Source organism: Penicillium taxi (assembly GCF_028828555.1).
Source record: "Penicillium taxi strain IBT 34144 chromosome Unknown utg000001l_segment0_segment0, whole genome shotgun sequence".
NCBI lineage: Eukaryota > Fungi > Ascomycota > Eurotiomycetes > Eurotiales > Aspergillaceae > Penicillium > Penicillium taxi.
The window spans coordinates 4,935,402-4,956,206 of record NW_026643203.1 but is presented as its reverse complement, the minus strand read 5'-3'; the positions used below and the strand labels follow the sequence as shown (position 1 = coordinate 4,956,206).

Below are 20,805 nucleotides of genomic sequence, written 5' to 3'. Positions count from 1 at the left end.
TACCGGGTCAGATGAATGAGGATGATTCTGCTTTTCTCACTAGATACCCAGGCGTTAAAGAGAATTCAAGAAGACAGCTAAAGTAAATTTTACGAAATAAATAAAGAGAATCTTTCGAATGAAGTCTCAAGTTTTATTAGTATGTTAGATCGATCAATTTATGTCACGGGGTTCTAATGTGGAGAAGGGCAAGAGCTGTACGGAGTATATAGTATCGCGTCCTTCTCTTTCCATCTTCTCTTTTCAACTTCCCCAACTCAAACCAAACAACAACACTTCGTAAAGTTCACCATGTCTGATCATCACCACGATCACGGAAATGGCGGTCACTGTCACGATGAGCATGACCATTCTGATGATATTACCCCGGCCATTCAGTCTTTGCTCTATTCGCAGATCACTTTTGACTCCATCACGACATTGAACGGTATATCAGAGACCATTTTTGAAAATTAACATTGAAACTTGATTAACAAATATTATTACTATATAGAGGCTACGCCAAATGCTGGAGCTGCTATTGTTCGGAAATCATGGACTGAGCGATTGAATGATCAGCCCGAACTCGAGAGTGATGTCGATGAGCAAATGCTGATGAACATTCCGTAAGTTCCCTTCGCGTTTTTCAGTTATCATGCCCCCTACAAGTGAGAGCTCTGTGTTCTTTTTTATGAGAAAAAGAACTAAATCGATTCCCCTCCACCCCCCTCGTTGTTATCGGCAAAATCTAATCTGAAGCTTCCGACAGGTTCGCCGGCCAAGTCAATGTGCATTCCCTACTCATTTACACCGCCCCGACCCCCTCAGCCCCACGTACCTTGCGATTGTTCAAAAATAAAGACGGTCTCGACTTCTCAACTGCCTCCGAGCTCACCGCGACCCAGACTATTGAAGTCCCTCGACCCGTGGCTGGTGTTGATGTCTTTGAGATCCACCTCAATCGCGCACGTTGGAATGCAACAACCTCTGTCACTATATTTATGGAAGACAACTGGAGTGATGGTGAAAATGAGATCACTAAGGTCGGATATATCGGCTTCAAGGGCCAATTCATGGCTCTCAATCGTCAACCTATCAGTTTCTCGTACGAAGCTGCCGCCAACCCAAGTGACCATGTTGCAATCCCCGGCGTGAGCAGTGTTGGTCGCGCTATGCCTGGTCAATAGATTATCGGGTTGGAATGAAGTGGAATTCAGGATTGAGGATTGAATCATGGGAAGACCATGCTGTCCAGCCCAATATGTATTAATAATGTCTACATGTGAAACTATTATGAATGATGAAAACACTGTGCGAAGCAATTGACAATACCGTTTAACTCCATGCAAATGCCCTGGCTAGTCATACCAGTGACCAATCCAGATAATAAGAAGCTAAGATCATACAGCCAGCATCGCCGTCCGGGCGTTAGATTTGGATTTGGATTGATTGGCGGCGAGCGTCGCCTGTTCCGGCTCTGGGATAAGAAGTTCGGTTTTGGGAACATTCGGCAGCGGTATTGGTTCAGCGAGCTCACGCTGCAAAGCCTCCAATTCATCCTCGACGTCTTCCTCGTCCTGGTTTGTAAGATTACCCTCTAACATCTGGCTCACCTCCTACAATCGAGGCATTAGCAACACATTCGAACAAATCTAGCTCTGTTGACTAGTTCACATACCTCTTGGTAAGCGCGTGCCTCCTCTGTCTCTCCTAATAATCGCTCCACAGCCTCGATGCCTCCCATTTCATTGTTGATGGCCTTGAGCACTTCGGTACCCTGTTGCAAGCCGAACAAGACATCCTTCTGTACGAGCGCAAACTCCACCTGGCCTGCTAGTTGTTCCAGTTGCTCAAGTTGGCTGTCTGTCTTGTCTAGGAGCGACTCTTGGTATTTCTTGCGACGGAGGGCGAGCAGTGCCCGTCGCCGATCATTCTGCGCGAGACATTCTTTCGCTATTTCGGTCTCGCGATCCGTGAGGACTGTGATGCGTTTGCGGTACTGTTTTAGTTTATCGCGCTGGTTTTTGAGGTCTAAAATCGCGCTACGAGGGTGGAAGACAGTCAGTTATGCAGCCATGTGGATCATGTAAGAGGGGTTAATATCGGCTTGGCGGGGGACACAGTGCAGAGTATCGCATAGTCTATTTGTCAAGGTCTGTGGTGTAAAAGGGTCAACTCACCGATCTTGCGAAGAGATCTTGTGTGTACTATTGGTATTTCCCATTATTGAAGGTTGCTTTAAGAGGAGATCAAGTCAATGGGAAATGACGTGAGTTCCACTTTGGTCACCGATAACCGCAATCACGGGTATTTTTCGCTTTCCGCTTCCCCATTTTTTTTTAAGTTGGCATCACATATTTTTTAAGATCATATCAATCATGGCTCCCAGGAATCGCGGGGGTAGACCGACCCTCAGCCAGGGCCTGGACCGTGAGGTAGGAGCTATATCTTCTTTTGCACTTTGTATTTTGTACTCACACCTTTGTCCAGGTGTATCAAGTCGTGCGCAAAATTATTGACGACCAACCCGAAACCGGTCGTATTCGTCTTTCAGTCCCAGCTATTTACGATCAATTAAAAAAGTCAAACTCAAGTTTAAACCGGAAACCAAAGAAGTTACTAGAAGACAGCCTGGAACGAGTTTTAGAAGTGGTGAAGAGCGATCTCGGTGAAGACGAGGAGGACTCGGTGGACGGCGACTTTGAAGGCCTGGAAGAGCCTCCCGCTACGGTACACAGGATATATCGTGACCTCATTTACCCAGAATATGAATACTGATCGGAACTCTGCCAATTAGGAGCCAAATGGTGTGAATCAAAGCATTGTTGGCATGTGGTCTACAACAAAAGCAACCCCATCTCGAAAGACCGATTCGAGCGGCACACCTGCACCCCCCAAAAGACGACGAGATGGTGGTGAATCTGCGTCCAAGCGGCGCAAGGGCGAGCCGATTGATCGATCCCCACCTACACATGTCAGTCTTGCGGACTTGGGTGGACTAGACACTGTGGTCCAAGAACTCGGCGACCTTCTCATCCTGCCAATGACCCGACCCCAGGTATACCTTTCGTCGAATGTGCAGCCGCCTCGTGGTGTGTTGCTACATGGACCACCAGGCTGTGGTAAAACCATGATCGCTAATGCGTTCGCAGCGGAGTTGGGTGTACCGTTCATTTCCATCTCTGCACCCTCCATTGTATCTGGCATGTCCGGAGAATCGGAGAAGGCTCTGCGAGAGCACTTTGAAGAAGCGAAGCGCCTTGCTCCCTGTTTGATTTTCATCGATGAAATCGATGCCATTACACCAAAGCGAGAGAGTGCTCAGCGAGAAATGGAGAAGAGAATTGTCGCTCAGCTTCTCACCTGTATGGATGAAATCGCTCTGGACAAGACAGACGGCAAGCCCGTCATTGTCCTCGCGGCTACCAATCGCCCCGACAGCTTAGATGCTGCTTTGCGTCGTGGTGGTCGTTTCGACAAGGAAATCAATATGACCGTGCCCTCAGAGCCAGTCAGAGAGCAAATCCTGCGGGCTCTCACTCGCAAGATGCGTTTGGTAGATGACCTTGACTTCAAGACTTTGGCCAAGAGAACCCCCGGTTTCGTTGGAGCTGATCTTAACGATCTGGTCTCAACCGCAGGATCAGCCGCTATTAAGCGATACATGGATATTCTCAAGTCTAACAGCGGCGAGGAAATGGAGACTGAAGAGACGGACGAGCTTAGCCCTAAGGTCCGTGAGTTGCGCCGCCTCATCGTACACGCAAAGGAAACTCCCATTGGTGAAGAAATAGAAACAGTACTCGTCTCCAATGCAGATTTCTTCACTGCACTCCCCAAGATTCAACCCTCCTCGAAGCGTGAAGGCTTCGCGACCATCCCTGACACCACTTGGGCTGATATCGGTGCATTGGGTGGGATCCGCGACGAACTGGTGACTGCTATCGTCGAGCCAATCAAGAACCCAGATATCTATGAGAAGGTAGGTATCACCGCTCCCACTGGTGTTCTCCTGTGGGGCCCACCAGGTTGTGGTAAAACACTACTGGCCAAGGCCGTGGCCAACGAGTCGCGAGCCAATTTCATCAGCGTCAAGGGTCCTGAGCTTCTAAACAAGTTCGTTGGTGAATCTGAGCGCGCTGTCCGCCAGGTCTTTGTTCGCGCTCGCTCTTCCATCCCCTGTGTCATCTTCTTCGATGAGCTAGACGCCCTAGTACCCCGTCGTGACGATGCCCTTTCTGAAGCCTCGGCCCGAGTCGTGAACACTCTTCTCACCGAGCTAGATGGCCTTGGCAGCAATCGCCAGGGTATATATGTTATTGCCGCGACCAACCGTCCCGATATCATCGATCCCGCCATGCTTCGTCCCGGCCGTCTCGAAACACTGTTGTTCGTCAACTTGCCCTCCCCGCTTGAGCGTGCAGACATTCTGCAAACTCTTGTTCGGAACTTGGCTATTGAATTCACCGATGATCTGCGGAGACTTGCTGAGGAATGTGAGGGCTTCAGTGGTGCGGACTTGGGCAGCTTGCTACGCCGCGCTGGTTACTCAGCTATCAAACGTCGTGATACTATTAAGCTTGAGGACTTTGTGGCTGCCAAGACATTTATCCGACCTAGTGTTACTGATCTGAAGAAATATGAGAAACTGAGGAGGAATTGGAGTGGTGGTGGTATCTAGTCTGTCATCTTGGCTTTGGTATGAGAATCTTGCAACTATACCACCGAGTACATAAAACAGCGTCAACTTAGCCATACGTATTCACGGATATCTAGGGAATAATTCATGGGATGAAAGGCGAATACACGAATAAAGATCCATTGTAAAGGTTGTCAAATGCCCGCATATTCTGGTAGTATAGGCCCAGCTGGTGGTTGAAGAATGAAGGAGGAGGAGCGAATGAAAGGATATGGCTGATTACGAGGCTCATTCCAGTTGCTCAACCACGGAGATCTGTATTCCTTTTCCACAGAAATCCACCACACGTGAGACCTCACGCTTCCTTGACGTTGTGGTATCTCTGTACGAAATTCGAGTCCCCTTCTGATATCATCTGCTGAGAACTCTTTTGCGGGAACCCAGCCATCCATCAGCTCTGAAGGATTATTTTCCCAGACGGGATGCAGGTTGATCTTCCGATCTGCTGCACTCAGCGTTGCGAGATAAAGTCGACTGAGATGAGGCATTTTCAATGAAAGGTGTGCAAAGATAGGAACCCAAGAGTTTGAATCTTCGAATTCGATTTCACATAGTGTTAAATCAGTGATCTGTGAATGATTGGAGAGAAACTGGAGCAAGTAACCCTCGCTCAAATGGATGCCTCTCAGACTGCACTGTCGAAGCAAAGGAAATCGAAGTTCCTTAGCGACCCTGTCAAACATATTGTTATAAGGTCTATTCTGTTCCAGCAAAGTGCTGTAAAAATGAAGTTCAAGTGCTCTGAGATTAGGCATGAGCTTTAGAAATCGCGCAAGTCCGTCAAATTTCTCCTCATCGAGCAGATGATCTCCACCAATACCAGCAACATAACTAGGCCTTGTTATTCTTCTTGCTGAATCCTGATGACATCCCACAGGAACTCGAGGCGGGCGCTCTGTCGCACCAGTGATAACCTTAGTCGATATACTTAATGCTAGCTGTTCCATGTGCTTGCCTGTCATCTGCAAATAGGTGGGATCGAGTAGTTGAAGCATTTCAATATTGGTCGCAATATCATAGAGTGGAACGCTGCACCTTGGTGGTATTTGATATACACTTAGGGATTTTAATCGGACGTCACTAAGGGCAATAGCCTCCATGGTTATGCAGTAGTTTCGTGCTGCCCGCATCCATACTGGATACCAGTTCGCTGGCCCCGTATCTGTCGTGACCTTTAGACTGGGAGCTTGAATGATAGCAGCATCAAGCTCAATAATGTCAAGCTTCTGAATGTTTTTTAGACAAACAGTAAGATGAGCGACTGCTTCTTCGTAGGATATCTCATCTAATTCTTGCTGATGGGCTTGAAGCCACATGCAGGTAGGGTCATTTTGTGCTTTGAGATAAGCCGCAGCCTGTAAATTATCTTGAGGTGTCCTATTCTGCCACCTCTTCTGTATCTTTTGCTTTAGGGTTTGATCATAAATAAGGGCCATGATTGTTAGGCTCTTGACGGCAGAACCCAGAGGATGAACAATCAAATCTTGAAATGACAAGAGGGAGGACCTTGTCAAGTCTATCGTATATTGGTGCAGAAAGCTTTTGAAACGAGGGCCAGTGCATTTAACATGGAGATTGTGATTGCTAATTCGCAAAGCTTTGATAGTATTGAGATCGAGGTACTTGACGATATCCTCCAAGCACTCAGGAGGTAGAGCATCTAGGGTCAGTGGGGCGCTTGAGTCCATTTCTTCTGTTGGCCCTTGGGAACGCAACAGAAGATATCATTGGAAGTTTTGCGAAAGAGAGGACTCATTATTCCCTGAGTTGGCTTGTAGAGACTAGCACGAAGATGCGTAAGCGGTGAAAGTAGATGAGGCTTCTGAGTGGGGGCTGACTGCCCGAGGTATTAAGTAATATACATACTCCCTCTCCCTCTGTCGTACCTAGAGATATATGAGCTAATCAAAGTTCTAGATCCGGTCCCCCAAATTTAGGGCCCGGGGTAGTCAAAACATAATGGAAAAAGTACTTTTTATGGCAGTATGGGCTATACAGAACAAAACTATGCACGCATACATACAGCAAAAAAGAAAAACGCCTAAACAGAAGAGATATCGTGCACCCCTCATAAGAAAAATTACATCCACAAGCGACATGTTCCATCCGCACCGGCACTGACACACCACGCCTCACGAGGATGCCAGTCGATGTCAAGAACACCCAGCTCACCAGTGACTTTGTGACCTCTGAGAACCTTGAGCGGAACAATAGTAGCATTGCTAAGCATATCTCCAGTAACGCTACCGTGGAAGATTTGCAACGAGCCGTCGTCACTGGCATCTGCGAACAGTGGGTACCGACCACCAGGGTGGAACTTGACGGCACGGATAGCCTTGCGATGGTAACGCAGGGTCTTGTAAGGGCGCGGCGACAGGTCGAGATCGTGCCAAAGCAAACGGCGATCGTAAGAACCAATGATGATGTTGTCACCGCCTGATGCGGTGGACGAGGTCGGATGAATATCGAAGGAAGAGATCCAGCGGGCACCGGGTTGCAAGATCTTGACCAGTAATTGACGAGACAGGTCGTAGGCACGGATAGAGCGCTGGTTGGCGACGAAAAGAATCGGTTTTGAGGGATGGAAGTGGGCTGTCTGTGGGGGGCCACCACCCTTGAGGCGTCGCCGGAAGGGGAATTGGGTGAGGTGCTTGGAGAGCGTATGGATTGAGATAGCCACAGATGCCGGAGTAGATGCGCCTGAGCAGACAGTGACAAAGTAGTCACCGCGGCGGTGCCAGGAGATCGACTTGGGTACGTAGCGGAGAGGAATAACCGCGCAGATGCCAGCCTCGGCCAGAGCTGTCGAGGGCCGAATCCACCTAGGCGGTGTGTTCTTCTTGAGCGCATCGGCGGCGCTGAGAGTAGGGGCTGATGCTGCATATCCCCAGCCAGCATCAAGGATATCCAGACTGGCCTTCTCGATTTCAGGGTCGGCAATAGGAGGAACTGCGAGGAAGATGTCATCTCCGGAGGCAGCAGCAAGGATGACAGCGTCTTTTCCAGGACGCCAGCGGACCACGTTGACCGCATCCTCGTCACTCAGCTTTGCGCTCCACAGCTGTCGGCCAGTGAGCAGCTCCCAAACCCGAACTGTTCCATCATCACCACCAGTTGCAAGCCAAATTCCAGTTGGGTCCACGTTCAGCGAACGAACACGACCCTTGTGACCACGGAATAGTGTAGCACATGTAGTAGGGAAGGGCTTCAACTCTTCGGGGCTGGGCAACTTGGGAAGAAGACTTTCAGGATCGATGTTCAACTTGCTTCGTCGGACTCTGGGGGCAAGGTACAGATCCAGACAACGCTCAAACTTCTCCTTGACGAAGCTGTCGTATCCAGGCACCTTGCGAAGGGAGCCAAAGTCGTTAGGCAAGAACTTAGACTCACGGTCCTCAGGATCGGTCTGCTCCCATTGCTGGCGCTCCTTCTTGTCGGGAAGATATTCAGCAGGCGGGTGGTAGCTCTCCTCGTATCCAGGGGGAGGAAGTTTGGGTGCGGGGACATGCATTGGGTGGTCAACACGCTCAGCCTCGTCAGCCCACAAATCATAGTTGATGAGATTTTCATCCTGCTCATCCTCCTCTCCCGGTGGCTTGTAAGGAAGAATACGGCCCTCGCGGATGGCCTTCACGAGCTTCATCACACGCTTAGCTTCATGCTTGGAGGGCACAAATCGACGCTTCGGTTCTGGGGCAGCACTTATAGGCATGATCTCCAACTTAGAGGAGAAGTATTCTACCAAAGGCTCATACTGGTCGTAGCCTTCACCGGGAATCTCATTCATTTGAACCTTCTTGATCAGTTCCAGCTCCTCCTGACTCAGCTCCAATGGCTTGCCAGTTGCGGGATCAGTAAGACCGGTCCATCCCTTGGGAATTTCAATGCTATCCAACAATGCATCCAAAGCCTCACCCTTTGCTGGGCGCATGATTTTTTTGCCATTGATGTTGTAGCCAATGTGGGGGTACTGGTCGTAGAAGGTCAATGGAATATCTCCAATGGTGTTGCCATTCTCTTCGACGTCCGAATAGTCCGAGTTGTCGTCTGGGTGGATCTCGTCGTAGAGGTAACGAGCGTTGCCATTCGCATCTTTGACGATACGAACATTGGGCTCGTCGGCATTGGAAACCTTGGCAGAGTGTTTCTTCTCGGCCTCATCATCGACATCGGAGGGGATCTCGTCACTGTCAATTTCATCTTCCTCTTCTTCGTCCTCGTCACTGAAGTCGTCAATCAGTTCAATCTCGGAGTCGCTCTCATCATCCTCGCTCTCTGACAGATCGTTGGCATTATCCGAGAGGGTGCCATCCAGGTTGTCTGGGCTCAGCTCATCGCCTGAATATACTCCAGCTTCCTCCTCCACATCACGAGTAACCGCTTTGCGCTTCTTTGAGGCCTTAGAGTCGACCATGGTTGTACCTTGAATTTGGTACGTTGTTGGTCCGCGATTTTTTTTTTCTTTCCTGGCACTCTGACCGCCCGCAGGATTCAAGTTATGGCAATTTGACTTCACCGCCTTGGCCATATTTGGCCGTCTTATCGGTAACTAATCGCAGAGTCGGTTAGGTCATTGCCTTGGAATAACTAACTAATTAATCACATTTTCCAAGACAGAAAAAGAATAAAAATTTGAGAAAATGTCTGAATATATGGGGAAATTTATGCCATATAGTACTTCCACATCAACGTCAGCCTCCGAGCCAAAACGACATGCAGCATGCGACGAGTGTAGTGAGTTTTTGTGGGCTTATGTTTCGTGCATGAACAGCGCTGATTCCATCCGAATTGAACAGGGAAACGAAAGCTCAAATGCTCAGGAGAAATTATGGGGTGCTCTCGCTGCTTGAAACAGTCAATACCTTGTCAATACTCCCTACAGAAGACAATGGGCAGGCCCCCCAAGAAAAGGGCGCCAGCTGACGACGGACTCGACTCAAACAATATCAACCCCGTCTGGCCTAGTCCAGAGGATATTCCTAATAGTCCTTTTCCCATGATGACAGATCCCGCCAATGTTGCAGACTCACGGCATCTTTGTCCACTACTTTATTGGCAGTCAACTGGCCAACTGCCCTCCTCAGAGCCTGTGACCAAGCTACTCGATACTCACAAGAATCATGACCATAGCTGGTTACCAGACCAACTCCGAACCCCAAATCTGCCGGTTCCTCAATCTTCAAGTCCATGGCCGGATTTTGCAAGTGTTTCCGAAGCCTCGGCTATGCCATTCCTCTCCCTGGGGGGTTTCCCAGATATGAATTCCCTCCCTCTCACACCACAATCCATTTCCTCCGACTCCGTCGCTCCTCAGTGCACTTGTTTATCATATCTATACCTCTGCCTCAGTCATATCTCATCTCTTGCCGCCTTTCCCGTCAACTCACATACTATCTGCTCTCTCTACATAGCCGCCAGAGCGGTTCAGGATGTAATTAGCTGCCAGGTGTGCCCTAAGAACTTTGCCTCGCGCATCCAAAATATTATGTTCACGGCCACTCTACTGAATGTTGTGGCAGACGCTTGGCTACGCGTGTACAGCAGTGAGGCTCCCGAGCTGGGTATGCAAACTGCAACGCCGGAATGTGTCTCGCGTGTACTACAGAGTGACGATCCAGCGCAGACTTGGGAAAGTTGGCTCCATCATGTGGTTCGCCGTGCTATCATTGGTGGACCTCGCGATCCAGACTTCACGAATTCTCGTTGTGCAAACCAACCGGATGTCTTGACTCTTGTACAGGAATTGGAAGATCGCCAGCGAAGGTGGCATGAACCTGGATCGAACATATTCTCGAATGATTTCCATGCTCGAAATTTTGAATTCGGACCTGACCTCCATCAGCATGATGAACCGCTTGATGAGAAGGAGATGGTTTGTTTACGAGTCGCTGGGAGCACACGACGTATTATTGCAAAGTTCAACTTCGAGCCTCATGAATTCCCTAACGGGTTTATCCCTAACAACTTGAAGCGTGAAATTAGCCCATAACATTCAAAATTCATTACAGGAGTTGAGGTTTTTTGTTTTTTTGCTTGATTTATGGATGGAAGTATATACCATATGATACACGGAGCTTCAACGTTAGTGATTTCATCAGTGCGCGGGTTTATTGTTTGATTTCTTCAATTTTTGTTTACCATTACGATTATACATCAGTCTAAGTTTTTTTTTTAATAAATTTCAAATAATTACTCATGATAACTCGTCACACCGATTCTGTCATCAAAACCAATACACGTGATGAAAACATCAACTGAAGAACTTGACCTCCACATCACGACAGCCTCTCGGAGTACCAAGAACAGCGCACAACAGAATACGCCCAAATTGCTGCAATCTAGAATGTCTTCCCAGACCACACCAATAAACCCAGCCGCCTTTGCCGAAGCAATAACAGAGCTCCCTCTCTCGGCTGTCTACAGCAAAGTTTTAGAGCTCCGCAACTCAATCGCCCACCTCCATCGCTCAAACGCCGAACTCCGCCTCTTCCTGGCCGAATACCCACAAGGCACCGAGGAAGAGAAAAAGGAGATGGAGGGTTATGTTGCCGAGAACGAGGGCGTGATCGCGTCTATAGAGGAGCGGCTGTCGCTGCTGAAGACTGAGCTAGAGAATCGTGGGCAGGCCTGGGAGGACGTGAACAAAGGATCTGAAGTTACAGCAGATGTGCCGGTCACGAATGGTAATGGGAACGGGGACGTGCATTCTGGGGATCAAGATCAATCGCAGACCTTGAATGCGGGGCAGGAAGAGGGTGGGGTTTATCTTTGAGGGGTGGATTGAACGCTTTGTGATTTGCTGGTCATTTTTCATGAAGCTATGAAATGAAGCTATGAGATCATGCAGCTCTCTACGGTACGATCGGGCATTCTCAGGGATTGTCACTCGGAGAATCGAAAAAAGGTCTTTCTCCACACCGCAACCTTGCATGGAAAGATAGATGTAAAATAGGAGGTGATATACCTAAACAATCCAAAATTACATATACTATCAACATGGATGAGGTATCAAAATACCCGGAAATCTATACCCACACATTCTATAGCTAGGAAAAAGGCAGGCTTGACGATTTACATCGTTAGTGGAGAAAAAAACAAGGATCTAGATAAATATTCAAAGCACGATAATACCTAATGCTGAAACTAAACGGAGAAAGACATTGAACTTCATCAAAAACTAAAAGATCCTCACTCCCGTATGCTAAACTCTTTGCATCGTATCATAGGCGAATTCATTCAGTATTTTCACGATATGGTAGGATATCAAAGGTGAAAATGCAAACGTAAGAAACAGCGCGGCCCAACGCCAGGTTGAAGAACACGTCATGGTCGTCAATTGTTTTAGTAAGAGCACCAGGCCCGCGGAATCTTTAGTTAGAAGCCTGCTGGGCCCAGTGACCACCATTGAGAGCCTCAGGTGGGACACGCTGTTGCTTAATGAAAAGATCGATGAGAGGCTGCATTGGCTCCATCTCCTTGTCCGAGACAAGTTGGTAGTACTTGGCGACAGTCACAAAGTGCACGAAGCACATGTTCAGGATGTCGTGCTTGTTGATGTGCCAGAACGGGTTCAACCAGTGGGCGTGGTACAAATGCGCATAGCAACGGAACATCTGCTTCATAATACCCTGGCAGTCCTTGTAGAATGTCTGGGGGAAACCACTCGACTTGCCAATCCAGTCGTCGGCGCTACCATTTGGTCCTGCGGGGTTGGTCCCATCTGCAGGAGATGGGGGGATCTCCGTCGTAGTGGCAGTGGCGGCCTTAGTCGCAAAAGTCTCAGGGATACCGTTCACCTTTTCGGTAGGGAACATGACCGGGTCATGAATCTTGGTGACAATCCATTTCTCGACACGGTTGATGAATTTTGGTGCGGAGATCTTGGCTGCGCGGCCGTCAACTAGCCAGGTATAGGTCAATCGCCCAGCAGACATCGTCGGACATGTGCTCTCATTGCAGATTGGAGCACCAGTAACACTGTTTGTCTCCTGGATGACCTGGAGCATGCCGTGGAGCAAGCGATATTGTTCAACAACTAAACCAAACGATATTAGCATGATTCTCACCCCAACAATTTTATCATCATGGCCTACGTTGGTGAGCCAGCCACTCGCCAAGCTCTACGTTTTTCGGACAGGCACAGAGAGTCAAGAAGTTACCCCTGACGTTGAGCGGGGCATACTTCTCCTGGAAGAAGTACTTGGGGGCATCGGGATCATTTGCAGGGACGTTGTCGACAGACAAGCTGCCGGACAGTGACATGGAATTTGACATGGTACCAGATCTGGGTTCTTGGGGAGCTTGTGCAGGGCTCTTGGGAGGATTATTCTTGTTGCTTCCTCCCCTGCCAAACCCTTGGCGACTATAAAAGGCTCAAATTAGCAACACGTCCGATAATCATCCGTCCAGGACGAAACGAAGACAACAAATTGAGGTGAGTTCTAGTGCAGGGTAGCTATCAGGTCCAATAGGAGATGAACAGGAATCCTAATTATGTATGTGGCGGTGGAGTGCTTCTTGATGCAGTATGAGGAAGGGAGGGGGCAGGTGTAGGAGTTGCTTAAAATAGGAGTCCAGGACCACGAGAATGCAACAAGGATCTGCAATTGTTGAAAACTCACACGCTCTGAAAGAAAGTCGCCATTCTGAAAGACTGAAGTTCTTTACTTTGAATTAACTGAGAGACGTGGACAAGATGGTGAAACTGAATCTCCCTGTTTGGCCCACTTGATCACTTACATAACTAGCTCAGGACCGTAACCGGATCATTATGTTTATCCGGAGTGGAAATCAATGCGGCTTTTAGATTAGAAGTGTTATCGCAAGCTCCCTCTCTCTTTTCCTTTCCTCGTCTGTTTCTCTTCCCCACCTTATTTTTCTTGCGACTAAAATTATCATTTGTTACAATTGACCTCTTCTAATCATCTCTTTTCATCATGTCCTCTGATGACGAGGATATCCGACGCCCTGGTCGACGTACCAGTCTTGGTCTCGAGAGTGATGCTGGAAATGAATCAGCTGTTGACAAAAGTCCCTCTGCAGATCTAGGTCAGATGGATGTGGATGATGATGATGATGATGATCGCGACCTTTTCGGTTCAGATGGTGATGAAGGGTTAGATGATATGGCGTATGAATTCATTCTGCGAAGCTGAGTCTTTGAAGAGAGTACTAACTTATTATGCTAGCCCTCAATCATACGCCCTGGAAGATCACCTAAGCGACGATGATAGCCATTCTCTTCTCGACCGTATGGACGTAGAGCCGGCCGGTGAAGTACAAGTATACAACGTTCGGGACTTGGACTATTCGCGGTCGCCAGCGCCTGCAACCAGTACTGGAGAAGTATGGTCGAGATGAAAGGGTCAATCCATTAAATACTTTCTAATTCGCTCCTTTATAGGTTTACGGTATGCGAGTTCCCGACTTTTTGACGGTCCAGAAGGAAGAGTTCAGACCCGAAACTTATTCCCAGTCCTACTCCGTCGCATCCACGTCTATATGTTGGCGCAGAGACCCTAACAACAAAGATCTCTTGCAATCAAATGCACGGTTCATCCAATGGGAGGACGGCTCCATTACCCTCCAGCTCGCGTCGGCCCCGAAGGAACAATATCACATTTCATCTAAATCCCTGCAACCTCTCACCAAATCTGGCCAATATGATAGCAAGCTCGACTCGCATGTTTATCTCAGTTCTGCTTCGGAAACAGCCGGTATGCTCCGAGTGGCAAGCCGTGTCACCCATGGACTTACGGTCCAGCCGACCATTAATGAGGCCGACGACGCCATCAAGCAGCTACAAGAATCGTTGGCACGGGCCAATGCTAGTAAGAAATCTGTTGCGGAAGTTGGCACACAATTTGATAGGGTGGATCCTGAACTCGCCGCGCGCGAGGCCGAAAACGCGGAGAAGGAGGCTGCGAAACAAGAGCGTCGCCGCCAGCTGGTACTTGAACGCGAGAGGGACCGTTCCCGTGAACGTGCGCGCCGCGCGACTTACCGCAAGGCGTCGGGTAGCGGTGGTCTGGACAGTGGTGATTTGACTACACGCCCACGCAAGCCCCGAGTCACGAACCGTCGTGGTGAGATCAATACCGACGATGAAGCTGAGTACGACAGTCGTCGCCGCAACCGAGAGGATGAGTACGATGAGGACGACGGATTCCTTGTGAACAGCGATGAGGAAATCGAGCAGGAAGAGGATGAGGAAGAAGAGGAACTTGACGATGATGTCGATGCAGAGGGTGAAGTCGATGATGAGATTGCCCCCGTAAAGGCTGCCAGTAGCAACACTCCTGTTGCCCGAAGCAAACGCCGTCGTGTTGTGGACGACGACGATGAAGATGAACTGTGATTCAACAGGACAAGATGAATGGCTGTTTACCAATATGAATCTACTAATACAAGAGAAGCCAAGAATATGTCAATCTGATGATACCAATTGATCAATCTTATAAAAGCAGTAATGATAAGCACGTTGAAACGCTTGTATTTGCCAAGACTAGAGGAAATTAATGTGGAGTCTACTTACGTACTTTGAAAGTGTGGACTTTGTAGAATAGAATGAAGACAATTGCTCGATATGAGTATACATCTATCTGGGCACAGATAGTAATAGCATATTCAGGTACATCAGTAGCACTTTGATCTATAGCGCCACTCTTCGCCACTCCGCCATAAACAATATTCCGAAACCGGAATTTTGTGGCGCTAGACGGATGATTTGTATAGTACATGATTGGTTCAAGTGGGAAGCTCGTTGATCCAAGCATCATTAATTTAATAAATAGTTTTATTGGGTGACGTAGATGAGCTTACTGAGCTAGTGAATCCCTGTAATTTAGGAAATTTGAAATTTATTATAAATTAAAAGTACCCCGATATGGTTTGATCTGTTGGATCTGCAACCGACTTTCCTTCTTTTTAGCCCTACGACGCTTGGGATCTTAGGCTATAGCCTCCCCCCCCCCCTCTTTCTTTCTTTAAATCTCATCCCTACTTTTATAATTCCTTCTTCCATTATTAGTGTGACAATTGTCCACTTTTCAGTTCTTCTCATTTTGCTCTCATTTATTCTCCTCCTTCCTTGACATTGAGGCGCAATCCGCGACTTGCGCCCATCGTTTGATATCATGGCGGACGAAACCGTTTTCTCGCCGGCCAATGGTATGTTGTCTCCAATGCGCCTGAATGCGCTGTACAAAGCAAGCTATGCGCAAAGACTTATTCTTCCATGATATAGGGGCGATCGTATATGGTGAGCCAGCAGATGCAGCATCTGTTGCGACAGGACCCACTGGCAACAATCGATTCGAACTTATTTCGGGCCCGCTGATCAACTTGAAGGGTATGGACTATGGGCAGTCGCCAGTATGGAACGGTAGTGTGCTGGTTGTGACCAGGCCTGGCCAGGCACAGCCCCAGCTGCAATTGCGCCAGTTGGGACCTGTTGCGTCACAGGGAGAATTTCAGTCACACGCTCAAATCAACCAGACTGTTGACGGTCTAAAGCTATACGAAGACCCATTAAAGGCATTCTGGAGATTTTCTTTGACCGTTCCAGTCGAATCTTACGAGGCCAGCTGGGAATATGATATTCCGGGTCTGTACAATGAGTCTGGGCAGGTGAATGCTCCATGGACATTCGTTGTTCCTGCGGAAGAGCAGTCCATGCGCATTATGTTCCATTCCTGTAATGGATTCTCCGTAGGCACCGACTTGAATGCTTGGCTTGGGCCGAATTTGTGGAATGATGTCTTGCGCGTTCATAGCGAGAAGCCCTTCCACGTCATGGTTGGCGGTGGTGATCAGATCTATAACGACGGTATCCGTGTAGATGGACCCCTTAAGGCCTGGACCTCGATTGGAAACCCGCACAAGCGCCGTAACTACGACTTCGATAATCAGATGCGCGCGGATTGCGACGACTACTACTATGCCAACTATGTTCGGTGGTATAACACCGAGCCATTCCGTGCCGCCAATGGCCGTATTCCCCAGGTCAATATCTGGGATGATCACGACATCATCGACGGATTTGGCTCTTACACTGATCATTTCATGAAGTGTGCTGTTTTCCGTGGCATTGGCGGTGTTGCCTTTAAGTACTACTGCTTATTCCAGCACCACATCGCCCCACCGAAGTCGACTTTTACCACCGATGCTCCACAAACTATGCATGCGATCAATGGGACTGCCGGTGCCGATCCACGCCAGCTAGAGAACACTTTTGTCCTCGACAACCAAGTGGAGGATGCAAGCTGGATCATTGGCAAGCGGCCCGGCCCTTATGTGGAAGAGCGCAGTCGCAGTCTGTACATGCGATTCGGAAAGCGTATTGCCTTTGTCGGTTTGGACGCTCGTACGGAGCGTACCCGGCACCAGGTCAACTACCCCGACACCTACGATCTGATTTTCTCGCGACTGGAGAGCGAGATTGAGGCAGCCAATGGCGAGATTAAGCATCTAGTCGTTCTACTGGGTGTTCCAATTGCCTACCCGCGTCTCGCATGGCTCGAGAACATTCTTCAATCTCCAATCATTGCTCCAATCCGTCTCTTGAACAAGCGTTTCGGTATTGCCGGAGGGCTGTTCAATGAATTTGATGGCCAGGTCGATTTGCTTGACGATCTGGACGACCACTACACCGCCCGCCAACACAAGCACGAACGTAGGGAACTCATCCAGCGTCTTCAGGAATTGGGTCGTGCCAACTCAGTTCGAGTGACCATTCTGGGTGGCGATGTCCATCTGGCAGCCGTGGGTCGCTTCTACTCGAGCCCCAAGCTGAACCTGTCTGGTGAGAACGACCATCGCTTCATTGTGAACGTGGTCAGCAGTGCCATCACCAACAAGCCTCCGCCCAAGGCCGTGGCCAACCTTTTGGCCCGCCGAAATAAGATTCATCACCTGGATCATAGCACCGACGAGACACTAATGCCCTTCTTTGATAAGCAACCCGGTGGAATAGAAAAGAGCGCTGCATTTAACAAGGTGACCATGCCATCCCGCAATTTTGCCATCCTGACCGAGGCCATTGCGCCGGTCGCTACTAGTGCCGAGGGCCTCGAGACTGCTAAGCTCGACAAGCTCCCCAAGGATGGCCATGCACCCCTGCACAAGGGCGAGGTTGCAGCCGGAACGACCCATAGTGCGGCAGATGGTATCAACACTAGTACCATGTACGGTGGCCTAGACGTGGCCATCCGCGTTGAAATTGATCCTCAGAACCGACAGGGAGCCACAGAAGGCTATGGATTTAGCAGTAAGTATCATCCTTTGCTTCTTTTTCGAGTCTTCCTCTTAACACGTCTCCAGTTCCCCCTCTCATCGCCACTGAGGGTCCTCTCCCCTCCAGTCACAGTATGCGCTCGCGCTTTTCTCGCCATGAAGAACGGCCGGGACGCCCGTCTACTGCTCTCTAATAATAGTAATGTTTTGATCACCCCTTAATATACATGGGTTTTGTTGTTTTCGATACCTCTTGCTTTTTTCTGCACATTATATCTACCTTGCCCAATCGATGCTATTATCAATGCAATTAATACTCTCTTGACATCTACTCATATCTTTTATACTGTCCCTCTTATTACAAGAACTACGATGTTCTCATCTAGCTGGTCAAATTACCTAGGTAGTCTTTAGTATCCTGCCTAAATTACGGACCTACATATTAGAAATATATGCCTAGAAATATTTTAAAACAATGTAAGATCCGAAAGATGTAAGATATCCTTTCAATACTGAAGCCTTCAGCACGTCATGCAAAGATGAAGTTCTTGATAAGAGGACAAATCTCAGTTCGGGGTTTCCCATGTACAAGTCACCTCCCTTTGAGAACCCAGAAGATGCAAGCAACCACGATACCTCTTTGAAGAGCGCTGGAGGACGTTATGGGTGATATTTCCTTAAATATCGGAACTTGAATCAAAACCATGGGACTATGACTTGATTGCGATGTAACCAAATTACCTTCCGAAGCCCATGGCGGATAAAATTGACATCTGCCATTGTTCGCAATAAGACGGCCAATTCTATATCCAGGGATAATTTGACAGCTCAAATAAACTTGGATAGAGGGCTATGTATACTAAGTCAGGGTGCCGCCTAAGTAGATAACAAACAATACTTTAGGGACTCTATCAGCCACTGAAAGAAAAACGAGATTAATTCAGCAGGTCGAGAATGAAATGTCACCGATCTATAGCCCAGAAACTCCATACTATTACATCAAGATTTACATGCAAAAGTGGGCCTACAATTAAAGAGACAACACATGTTTGTCCTAGAACGACCAGAACTTGCCCCTGTTGGCTGATCAGGTAATGACTGAGTACTTTGTGGGCGTAACGCTTTGCGGTCCGGTTTCAAACATCCATTAATAGTTCAGTCGCGAGGTCAAGATGAGAGAGCAGCCATTGGCCACTGAGAAACGCCTCCAGAGCCTTTCATTCCACGTTACTTGAGGAGCCAATGATTACTTACCGAAAGGCCTTCCGCGCTAGGGTTTTAGGGTTTTTAGGGCATGTGTATCTTAATGGCCTATCTATATACTTACATGTGGAGACAGAGCATAGAGTGTAATAGGCAGTAGCGACTTAGCCCCCCATTCTCTTAGATATCATATTTCTCCAATCTTCCAAGGTTGGAATTCCATCGAAATTAGTACTGGTTCTCGACAGCTGTGTTTAAATACTTGTCCCTAGCTTAAAATCTAGAGATTCCACCTACATAGGCAAGCATTTGACACCATATACATCTCTGTGCAAATCTTCATCTACATCCACTCGAAAACCTTATAACGAGGCGCAGTTGAGTGCCAGAAGCAGCTTCCACCAACATACAACTCAATAGCCTCGAAATATTGCAAGATCTCCTTCGAAGCCGGCTCCTTCAACCTTACCCCCTTGAGCTTTGTGGCCTTGCACTCCTCTTCAATAATGATTCTAAAAAGCATCCTCTTTGCCGCATCTGCCGGTATATCATGCTCCTTCATCAGAACCAACACTCCATTTCTCATCCGATCTGTCTTCTGATCCTTCTCGATATTCCAACTAAAGAAGTCATTGGTCAGACCGAGGACATTTCCCATTGCAGTATCGTATTGCTCTATACTCGCGTAGTCCTCGTCACTGAGGGTCATACCCATTCCCCAGCGGACAAAGTACGAGGACATCCTAGATATCGATATGAGACTTCCTATTTTGAGCGTTCTTCAGAATGGAGCCACACTTACCAGTAACCGCAGTTGGAGATACGGTAGGGCATGTACTCGTCCATCCGGGTGAAGTCACTACCGACGCTGTCAAATGTTGCCAGGTAAGTTTTCAACATGTCGATCATAGCAGGAGCTTGACTGAGATCTATATCGATTGCCTTTCGAAGCACGCCCGCTAGTACTTTTTGTCGCAAATTGATCGACTCGAGGCCGGGGGCCGTAGGATCTATGTCAAGTCGGAGGACTATTGCCAGATCTGCATGCTCTCTGCATGCCTATAGACTGGTTAGAAGAGCATTCATCACAACTGTTCATGTCTCTTACAGCTTTGTGGTCCAATTCCTCTGTTACGTCTGTAGATACTTAATGTCGTGAATATATGCATCTTCTGAACTTTGGAGTCTTACCATCATGAATCCACATCACCTCGATCAAGCTAGCTAATAGAACCAGCCTTTCTGGAAGAGCTGAGCAGTGGCAAACGGCAAATGGATCTCCATAAGGATTGGTATGTCTGATCAGCGCTCGGCGTCGTTCCCGTGAGCCTTCTTTAGAAGCTTCCTCGCCAATGCATCTGAGTACCTCTTCAACGTCCCTGGCTGCAATGCTGATTCCAACAGGGTAGCGAGAGAAAAAGACAGGAACTTTTTGACTTTCCACGTTTCGATAAAATTGAAGAACAGCCGGAGGGAATATCTCCGTCATTTTCGAGTTACAAGGAGTCGACCCTAAAGGTGAGAGATTGATTAGATTGAATGTGGACTGCAGGAGATTGAATGTGGACTACAGGAACACGATCTCACTGGTCGATAGGGGGTCAGAGCTGACATCTGGTCAATTGTGATCAGTCTAATTGCCCAGGTGAGCAATTGGAGGTGAGGCCCGTCGACTATGCAGACTGCAGGCA

General features: G+C 48.3%; 11 protein-coding genes across 11 annotated transcripts; 6 read left to right on the top strand and 5 right to left on the bottom strand.

Moving 5' to 3' along the window:
• Positions 1–291: 291 nt before the first annotated feature.
• Positions 292–1,166, top strand: N7495_001782 (PITH domain-containing protein; the record flags this gene model as incomplete). The annotated part of the gene is made up of 2 exons (XM_057204452.1): positions 292–427; positions 739–1,166. 2 exons carry the CDS (start codon positions 292–294, stop codon positions 1,164–1,166), a joined length of 564 nt encoding a protein of 187 aa, XP_057068525.1.
• Positions 1,167–1,379: 213 nt separating this feature from the next.
• N7495_001781 (ESCRT-III subunit protein VPS20) lies at positions 1,380–2,203 on the bottom strand (the record flags this gene model as incomplete). Its single annotated transcript, XM_057204451.1, has 3 exons — positions 1,380–1,595; positions 1,658–2,021; positions 2,160–2,203. 3 exons carry the CDS (start codon positions 2,201–2,203, stop codon positions 1,380–1,382), a joined length of 624 nt encoding a protein of 207 aa, XP_057068524.1.
• Positions 2,204–2,357: 154 nt separating this feature from the next.
• Positions 2,358–4,660, top strand: N7495_001780 (putative AAA family ATPase/60S ribosome export protein Rix7; the record flags this gene model as incomplete). Its single annotated transcript, XM_057204450.1, has 3 exons — positions 2,358–2,414; positions 2,470–2,709; positions 2,777–4,660. The coding sequence occupies 3 exons, from the start codon at positions 2,358–2,360 to the stop codon at positions 4,658–4,660; spliced, it is 2,181 nt and encodes a 726-aa protein (XP_057068523.1).
• A 152-nt stretch (positions 4,661–4,812) lies between these two features.
• Positions 4,813–6,366, bottom strand: N7495_001779 (F-box domain protein; the record flags this gene model as incomplete). Its single annotated transcript, XM_057204449.1, has 1 exon — positions 4,813–6,366. One exon carries the CDS (start codon positions 6,364–6,366, stop codon positions 4,813–4,815), a length of 1,554 nt encoding a protein of 517 aa, XP_057068522.1.
• Positions 6,367–6,758: 392 nt separating this feature from the next.
• erb1 (ribosome biogenesis protein ERB1) lies at positions 6,759–9,092 on the bottom strand (the record flags this gene model as incomplete). The annotated part of the gene is made up of 1 exon (XM_057204448.1): positions 6,759–9,092. The coding sequence occupies one exon, from the start codon at positions 9,090–9,092 to the stop codon at positions 6,759–6,761; it is 2,334 nt and encodes a 777-aa protein (XP_057068521.1).
• A 226-nt stretch (positions 9,093–9,318) lies between these two features.
• On the top strand, positions 9,319–10,667 carry N7495_001777 (Zn(II)2Cys6 transcription factor rglT; the record flags this gene model as incomplete). Its single annotated transcript, XM_057204447.1, has 2 exons — positions 9,319–9,412; positions 9,475–10,667. The coding sequence occupies 2 exons, from the start codon at positions 9,319–9,321 to the stop codon at positions 10,665–10,667; spliced, it is 1,287 nt and encodes a 428-aa protein (XP_057068520.1).
• A 252-nt stretch (positions 10,668–10,919) lies between these two features.
• On the top strand, positions 10,920–11,450 carry N7495_001776 (uncharacterized protein; the record flags this gene model as incomplete). Its single annotated transcript, XM_057204446.1, has 1 exon — positions 10,920–11,450. The coding sequence occupies one exon, from the start codon at positions 10,920–10,922 to the stop codon at positions 11,448–11,450; it is 531 nt and encodes a 176-aa protein (XP_057068519.1).
• A 598-nt stretch (positions 11,451–12,048) lies between these two features.
• N7495_001775 (Mob1/phocein family protein) lies at positions 12,049–13,322 on the bottom strand (the record flags this gene model as incomplete). The annotated part of the gene is made up of 3 exons (XM_057204445.1): positions 12,049–12,713; positions 12,772–13,040; positions 13,300–13,322. The coding sequence occupies 3 exons, from the start codon at positions 13,320–13,322 to the stop codon at positions 12,049–12,051; spliced, it is 957 nt and encodes a 318-aa protein (XP_057068518.1).
• Positions 13,323–13,614: 292 nt separating this feature from the next.
• On the top strand, positions 13,615–15,035 carry N7495_001774 (Paf1-complex subunit LEO1; the record flags this gene model as incomplete). Its single annotated transcript, XM_057204444.1, has 3 exons — positions 13,615–13,808; positions 13,867–14,023; positions 14,082–15,035. 3 exons carry the CDS (start codon positions 13,615–13,617, stop codon positions 15,033–15,035), a joined length of 1,305 nt encoding a protein of 434 aa, XP_057068517.1.
• A 778-nt stretch (positions 15,036–15,813) lies between these two features.
• N7495_001773 (uncharacterized protein) lies at positions 15,814–18,105 on the top strand (the record flags this gene model as incomplete). The annotated part of the gene is made up of 3 exons (XM_057204443.1): positions 15,814–15,847; positions 15,924–17,945; positions 17,999–18,105. 3 exons carry the CDS (start codon positions 15,814–15,816, stop codon positions 18,103–18,105), a joined length of 2,163 nt encoding a protein of 720 aa, XP_057068516.1.
• A 1,352-nt stretch (positions 18,106–19,457) lies between these two features.
• Positions 19,458–20,681, bottom strand: N7495_001772 (terpene synthase family protein; the record flags this gene model as incomplete). The annotated part of the gene is made up of 4 exons (XM_057204442.1): positions 19,458–19,857; positions 19,917–20,173; positions 20,223–20,251; positions 20,306–20,681. Coding segments are annotated over 4 exons (1,062 nt in total), but the record flags the coding sequence as incomplete, so codon positions are not given.
• Between the last annotated feature and the right edge of the window lie 124 nt (positions 20,682–20,805).